The following is an 8,734-nucleotide window of genomic DNA, read 5'->3' as shown; positions in this document are numbered from 1 at the left end:
TAAGTGCACATTGTTTTATCAATTCTTAAAATATAGCGTACTTCCATACTTAATAATTTTTGTCTTCACTGTTTTTCTAATACTGTACCTATCTATTTCTTTGTTTTTTTAATAGTGTTTTAATACTATTTCTTTCTTTCAAATGTCATGTCCCGAACAACTTTTCTAACATCGCACCTAATTTACAATTATTTGTCATATATATCTTCTTCTTCTTCCACCCTGTCACGTCCCAACATTGGGGCATAGGGCAAGCACAAGTTGGCGCCACTTCCCTCGGTCCATCGCCAACTCCTACGCCTCCCGCCATGTCAAACCTGCAGCACGTAGGTCGCTGCAGGGTGAGGGAGGGCCGGCCACGTCGACGGAACCCTTGAGGCTGTGCCACAAGGGTACGAAGTGCCGCACTCTTTGGCGGCATCCGGAATACGTGTCCCAGCCACGTAAAGCGTCTCTTCGTGATAACTTCAATCACCGAAGGCTGTTGTGTCTGCTCACGAACTCGGGTGTTTGTAACGCGGTCGTACCAATGTACCCCTAAGATTCGGCGGAGACATCGATTCTCAAAGCTCAAAAGCCGAGACTCTTTAAGCTTAGTAAGATGCCATGTCTCACAGCCATACAGGAGCACAGGTAGCACGGACGCGTTAAACAAACAACATTTGGTCCTCACAGAATACAGCCATTGACCTCCATGCGACTCGAACGTTGAACGCAGAGCCCACCACACCAATGCGGATTCCAAGCTCACTAGAAATACCACCATCATCGGCAACCGTGGCACCCAAGTATTTGAACCTGGACACCAGCTCGACGGGCAGACCGGAAACCCGCAGAGGAGTGTCGGCGTCGATGCATGCAGCACTGCACATGGATTTGGTCTTAGCCGCATTCACATGAAGACCCACACGTTTCGAGTTCGCGGCGAGCCTGTTCACGGTTACCTCCAACCGTTCGATCGTCGAGTCAAACACGACTGCGTCATCTGCATACTCCAAGTCACACAGTCTTTCTTCGCATAGATCGGTTGTGTCATCATGATGTAGGCGTATCTCACTGTCGGGGCAAACCGTCTCACGCATTATGAAATCCATCATGATGATAAAAAGAAAGGGCGCAAGTACACATCCTTGCTTGACTCCTGACGTGATTTGAAAGAGGTCAGAGGATGTTCCGGATGCTCTCACGCGACACTCTGTATTGGTGTAGAGAGCACTTATCACGGCGACCAGTTTCCGTGGGACACCATAGCCTAGCAGAATTTGTCACAGAGATTCACGATGAGGACTGTCAAATGCCTTTTCATAGTCCATGAAGCAGTAGACGACAGGTATATTCATCTCTTGGTACTGTTGCAGGAGGCATCGGAGAGTTGAAATATGCTCCGAGCAGGACTTCCCCGGGACAAATTCACTCTACTGCGCACGCAAAACCTCCAGCTTGGGACTTCTAATCCTGTACAGGAGAATCTGCGCCAACACCTTCCCGGGAACGCTGATGAGAGTGATTCCTCTGTAATTATTACAGTCTTGTGGTTTACCCTTTTTGTGCAGAGTAACAACGGTACCATCCCTCCAGGCTCTGGGGCACAAATTCTGCATGGATGCCATCATCTCCAGGAGCTTTCCTGCGCTTCAGTCTTTTGGCTGCCTCTTTAACTTCAGCAGTTGTTGGAGGATCTTCGCAGAATCCCGATGCAGTAGTGATTCCGAGGGTGGTGATCTCCAACGGAATATCGAAGGGATGCAATGGAGGTGGGCGATTCAGGACATCACTGAAATGTTGGCGCCATAGATCCTGGACCTTTGCAGGTTCAGTGACTGTCACTCCATCAAGAGTTGCGTAATGCAGTGACCACTGGACGTTTCCTACTGCAAATTGCTCTGGTGATGCAGAAGAGAGCACTTGGATTATTTTCCACATCCCGAATGAGGTCATCCAGGCGTCGGCGCTTATCGCGGCGGGCAGAACGCTTTACCACACGTCCATTGTCTGGTATTCCGCGCTGCGCTGTGGGTGGTATGTACCATTGTCCCGTAATTCTTTCAGGAGCTTCCTCTTCTCAATCATCTCCCATGTATGAGGTGACATCCAGTCCGGCCTGTGCGTATGCCGCTCTCCTAAAGCAGTAGTTGCGGAGCTCATTATAGCATCCCGGAATAATATCCATTTTCCTTCCAAGGGATCCGAGTCAATGGAAGACGTACCAAAAAGAGTCCTAGCATCATATAAGCGCTTCTGCAGCTCCAGCTCATAGGTTGCACGCACACGGGTACTTTTCAGTTTTTCCACATCGAGTCTGACCGTGCTTTTGGGTTTTGGGACTCGTTTAAGGTCTATACGAGATTTCCCCACCAAGAGTTCGTGGTCACTGTGGATATCTGCACCTCTATATGTCCGCACATCTAGCAGTGCATGCCGATTTCTTGTATTACCATCTGGCGATGTCCATGTATATTTGTGGATGGTTTTATGAGGGAAAAGACTACCACCAATCACAAGACCATTTATGGAGGCAAAATCTACCAGACGGGAACCATTATCGTTCATTTGGCCAAGGCCATGTTTTCCCAGCACAAAGGGTCCACGCGAGGGATCAGATCCTACTTTGGCATTTAGATCACCAAGGATAACTGCGTGATCACAGCTGGGGATATTTCCAGCGGCTTCCGCCAGACTTTTGTAGAATGTATCCTTATCTGCATCGCTAGCAGCCTCTGTGGGAGCATAGCACTGTAGAAAAGTTATGGAGCCCGACTTGGTCTTGAAAGTAGCACGGAGTAGACGTTTGGAGTTAGGTTGCTTTGTAGTGAGGGACTTGCAAGCTTCCTTGGATATAGCAATCCAACTCCACTACGTCGCAATGTGGTGTGTCCGGAGTACAATAGACGAAACCCACGAATAAACTTCTCGCCATTGCCAGTGACTCGATCCCGAGAACATCTAACTTGTATTGAGAGAGTGTTTCTATAAGATGCTCGGCCTTTCCAGGGACATTTAGAATACAGTATTGTAGGTTCCAAAACAAAATCGTTTAGCGAATTCAGGCGAGGTCGTCAAGATGGAAACGGGGGTCCGAGGCTTCCCTGTGCTTGGATTAATCTGTTGTTTTAGGGTGTGCAGGTGTTCATCCCACAGCACCCGAGTTCACTGGTGGGGCTGCCACCTTAGGGCCCGTGAACATGCCCTGGTTTTCTGTAGGGGTTTTCCTTCCCGTAGCCAGAATGTACCAGTTTTTAGGTGCTGGTGATTCGCCTTGCACCCTGCTCTATCTGCTACAGCATGCTGCATTGCCTAGGGACCGCGGGTAGGATTTGTTGGCAGAGCTATCATGGATAGTCGACATACTCAGCATTTCAAATAGAAGCACACCCGCACAATATAGTTGGTGTTATATGGGTTGAAGTGCACGTAGTCTGGACCCGGCATTACGCGCAGCGTTTCGCCTGCTCATGTAGAATGGCCCATAACTATTTCCAAATTAGCATATAAATTCAATATACAAAATAAATAAATACCTTCTTACGTCAAACATACTAAAATAATCTGAATAATTTCTTTGTAACAAACAGGATTGAACAATAAATAAAGACGTATCTAAAATTATAGTGAAAAAATTAAAACCATTGATTGCGTCGCACGCATCCAAAACTCGATAGACGGGACTGCGTTTTGGGCAGCACACATCGAAGATATTTAAAGCAGTCATGCAGATGACTCGTCGTTGTTTTGTAAAAAGGGCGAATTAACCAAAATGCTACTTTACAGGAGGAGGGTTTTTAACTTTTGACATTTATTTGTTTTTTACCTGTAGATGATTATACATATTTAACAAGTTTATAATAAAGCTTAGAAAGAATACTGTCATTATAATAGGTATTATTATATACTATTTTAAAAGGCCTAATATGTCACATTTGCTTTATATTTCGTAATTTTAATTAATTTAATTTTAGTCGATTATCGTTTTTAAGTACTTTCCTGTAGAGATAAAAATTCGCCAATTTTACACAACAAAGCTAGTGGGGTACATATTGTATTTTCATTAAAATCTCGATTTCGCCAAAATGTTGATTCGCCCTTTTTACAAAACACCGACGAATTGTGTCCTCTTCGATCACCCCTTTCAGAGGCTTTCTGGTAAATAGCAGAGCTTGCTTTGCTCAAAATTCGCCGCCCCACTGCTCCGAAACGCTTTGTCACGTTACCTACGTTGATATGGGAGCTTCTCTACCACCATATGCAGGATCTCATTAGGGAGTATATCCAGGTAAGAGGGTTCATTTTTTCCTACAAGTGTTAATATTAAATTTAATAAACTTTTTAATACACATTTAATAAACCCGGCAGGCCTTAATGGTCAGAGGGTGCTAAGAATCCCCGGGCCGGCTATGAAGATTGCGACCTGGAATGGAAATTAATAGGTTAAAATCAGATATTCTTGGCATCAGCGAAGTGAATTGGAAGGGAAACGGCAGATTTAAAACTGACAACGGCATCTTGGTTACTAAGGGAACCACGCGCAACCCAACATGTTGACATTAATCAACTGAAAGATCCTGATGTCAAACAAGTGAAAAATGCACTGAACACAGAAATAGAACAAATAAAAACTTCAGTCATTACTCTATGACAATATCTTCTTGGCTACGTGTTAAAACTGTGAACTAACATGCTCCTCCCATTTTTAACCGCACTTCCATTATAAACTAACAAGCTCCTCCCATTTAGTCGACAACAGCGCCTTCCTTCACGTAGCCAAGAAGATATTGTCGTACAATACATCCTCTAACACAGGGGTTCCCAACCCTTTTGTACTCTAGAGCACATTCTAAAATATCGGTAGGGTGGCGGGCACCACCTATTTTTAATCGACAAACTCCTTCCATAACTTCTCATTTTCCCATAATTTATTTTCTTATATTCATAATTTATTAATAAATAACAAAAAAAATGTTTCAAAATAGTAAAAATATTATTCAAATTGCATACACACCGAGAAATGTATTTACAAAACGTAAGCAAAGTAAACAAAAAACACAAATACAAAGAAAACATTTTATAAAAAAATAGAATATCAATATGTCAATGTGATCTTTGGCATTGCATATCATTGGCCAGTGCCTCATAATTAGGAGAGTATGACGATAATCCTGTTAGCAAACAATCATAAAGATGCTCATCGGTGAGTCGAGATCTATATCTTGATTTTATTAAGTTCATGTTTGAAAACAATGATTCGCATAAATATGTCGAACCGAAAAATGATTCAATTTTATATGCCGCTTTTTTCAAAAATGGGAACTTTTCTCTGTCTTTTAGGATTTATGCAAAATTTCTAACTCTAGTTCTTCTGTCTTACCTTGAACAAAATCTGCAATACATGCGGCCATTTCCATTACATTTATTTGGCAAGTAAAAGGATTGATACAGAAGGAAACAATTGGCTCGATATCTGTAAACTGCAAAAATCTCTCTTCAAATTATTTTTTTAACACTTGAAGATGCTTAATAAATAATGACCCGTTTAATTCATTGTTACCTAGCATTTTATTCATATGTGGGAAATGCACGAGAGAATTGATCTGCAGATGTGATATCAACAAATCCAATTTAGCTTTAAATGACTTTACAGAGCTTATCATTTCAGTTATGTTTTTGTCTTTCCCCTGCAACTCCAAATTTAAAGAATTCAATTTTTCCATGACCCGAACGGGGCAGCAATCGCAATCACAATGACAACAACGTGGTTCCAGGCGGGAAATGCTATTTGCACATCCATCCTTGTACACGCCGAAAACCCGAACTGAGCCGATGATCGCCGAAGCAATCGGGGCGGTACGAGCATGTGACTACTGTCACGTGCTTCGGCGTTCATCGGCTCAGTTCGTGGTGTTCGTTCACTTCGGGTTTTCTGCGTGTGTCAGGCTAGCGTGAAAATTCTGTCTCTGTCGAATAGTGGCGGGCACATACGAATCGTTCCGCGGGAACGGGGTTGGGAACCCCTGCTCTAACATAACAGACAAATGGGACAGGATAAAAGATGCGTTCTCCTCCATATCTAATAACCAATTAGAATATAAACAGCTAAGAAGCAAAAATGGATGATAGATGAGATTCTGTCTTTAATGGACGAAAGAAGAAAATGGAAAAATAAAAAGAAACTCAATATGGGAGAATTCATAACACCATAAAAAGAAATATTCGTACAGCTTAAGAAGACTGGATGTCCAATCAATGCAAAGAAATTGAAAATCTCCAAAGAACATAAGATTCCTTGTATATGCACAAGAATATAAAGGAAACATTGGGAGTTACGAGAGGAACCTCATCAACTATCTTGAACGACAAAGATGGGCGTATTATATTAGATATAGAAAAGAAGCAGATTCATTGGAAGACATAGATATATCAAAAATCTGTTTGCTGATGATAGAAGACCTATTGGCTATACTTTTGATGAACCTGAACAAGCCCCAGGTATAAATAGGGCAGAAATAATAAAAGCAATACGAAATTCTAAAAATGGTAAAGCTGTCGGCCCTGATAATATTTACAACGAAATGATAAAATTATGAGATGATAAATTTGAAATTCTCGTTTATTTGTTTAATAAAATTTACGAAACGGGCATAATTCCCGATGATTGGTTGAAATTGATATTCATCACTCTACCAAAAAAGGCGAATGCAAAGGAGAGCAGCGAGTTTAGAACAATAAGTTTGATGAGCTAACTTATATTGGAAATAAACAGCAAATATTAAGATCGAAAACGAAATCAGTGGAGGTAAAATTCGTCGCAGTGTAAGACAGGGGTGTATATTGTCACCTCTGCTATTTAACACATACTCAGAAACTATTTTCAAGGAAGCCTTACAAGGTGAATCAGTGGGTATTTTGGTTAATGGGAAACATATTAACAATATACGATATGCCGATGATACTGTGCTGATTGCTGATAGCTTAAAGAGTTTACATCAACGGGTAGAAAGGATTAATGAAGTCAGTAATTCTTATGGTTTAAAAATGAACCTCAAGAAAACAAAACTATTATCTACTAGTCTCAAAAATAGCGACACCAGACGCCAACACAAATTTTATCATTAACAGTGAACCAATCAAACGTGTGACCCATTATAAATATTTAGGTACATGAGTCAATGAGAAATGGGACCAGTATCAGGAAATAAAAACTAGAATTGAGATCTGAGACTGCGTATGGTACGTTGTTATGTTCTCTCAATTCTTTTCTATTGTATGGTATGGACGCTAAACCAAGAGATGTCACGGAGACTTGAAGCTTTCGAAATGTAGCTGTATAGACGCATCCTCAAAATTCCTTGGACTGACCGGGTGACAAATGTTGAAGTTCTCAATCAAATGGCGAAGGACCGAGAAGTTCTGCATAGTATTGATACCAGATGAAAGTCTCCCACAGGAGACTACCTCAAAGGGCGGACCGAACCATCAACTTTCCCAGAACACCACAGCCTACGTCCACTCTTCGCGGTTCTCGGCCGAGCAGAGCCCGCCTCGAAATCAAAAATCCAAATTCGTCAGAATCCCGCCAAAACAGACGCGGCCTACCGATAGCGCCGCCACCGGTTAATTTGTCGGTAAAACAAGGAGGTCTCCGACCGAGAGCGGGATGACGCCGAATCTGACGGTTGAACACGCGCGAAAAGGTTCTTCTTCGATTGGCCGCCGGACAGCGAGCATCGTCTCTGCTCGCCTCTGACGCGAAGCCAAGATACATATCCCGCCAAAAGGACCGCGTCGGCAGACTTCTCAAGCATCTCCAGGAAATAAAGGACCACATCGGCAGCACGCCAAGCCACAAGCCCCGATCCTATCTCCCATCGGACAGCGAGCATCGCCTCGGATGCCAAGCATCAGCAGCTAGGACGCAAAGAAGCCACGTTTGCAACCCGCCAATTACCGACCGACCGCCATGACAATAACATGTAACGACTTAAAATAAACCAGCCTTGACAAAATACCCCGTGCGTTTCTGTCTCCCACCCCCGCTTTGACCTTGACGTTATCACGGCCTGCTATCTCTGCTTCACACGCGGAAGGCCGGTGATAGTATCAAAACCAGGAAACTGCAGTACCTCAGCCACATTATGAGAGGACAAAAGTACAGTATTCCCCGACTTCATGTTGTTGAAATCATGAAATGAATTCAAATTTCTTGTATAATTTTACACTATGAAATAATCGAAATGTTCACTTACGTGCAAGTCGATTTTTTCTTTTTACAATAGTTTTCCTTTTCACAATATTTTTCCTTTTTGCCATTATGTTTGAATAACTTTTGACTGAGAATTTTTTATTTATATATAATCTACTAATTTTAATTATTAGAAAAACAGACAGAATAAAAAAGATAGGATAAAAGATAGAATAAACTAGGATAAAAAACATTGTCCCTTGTTCTAATTTTGAATGCATAGTTGAAAAGAATAATGTGGACATTTTAAATTTTGTTCTTTATTAAGGGGGGACATGCTCGTCGAAGGTCAAAATTGAGTTTTTATTGTATTTTCAAACCATGATCCTGGACACTCCTTAAACGTTGTAGATAATCTATTTATATAATTTTGAAGCCTTATTATCATTACCATTAGTATAATTTATTACTTATTATTATTACCATTAGTATAATTTATTACGAGATTATTTTTGTAAAATATTCACGATAAAAAATTATATTGATAATCTCTGTGATCCC

General features: G+C 41.7%; 1 protein-coding gene across 1 annotated transcript; it reads right to left on the bottom strand.

Annotated features, from left to right (window-relative positions):
* Positions 1–1,974: 1,974 nt before the first annotated feature.
* On the bottom strand, positions 1,975–7,874 carry LOC147072960 (protein CFDP2-like). The gene is made up of 2 exons (XM_085945895.1): positions 7,755–7,874; positions 1,975–2,853 (listed from the first exon to the last, which is right to left on the bottom strand). Exons 1-2 carry the CDS (start codon positions 7,872–7,874, stop codon positions 1,975–1,977), a joined length of 999 nt encoding a protein of 332 aa, XP_085802021.1.
* Positions 7,875–8,734: the final 860 nt, after the last annotated feature.

This window comes from Rhyacophila brunnea, unplaced genomic scaffold (genome assembly GCF_057557595.1).
Source record: "Rhyacophila brunnea isolate RB1 unplaced genomic scaffold, BYU_Rbru_1.0 scaffold_19, whole genome shotgun sequence".
Lineage (NCBI taxonomy): Eukaryota > Metazoa > Arthropoda > Insecta > Trichoptera > Rhyacophilidae > Rhyacophila > Rhyacophila brunnea.
This window is presented reverse-complemented; position numbering and strand designations above follow the sequence as displayed.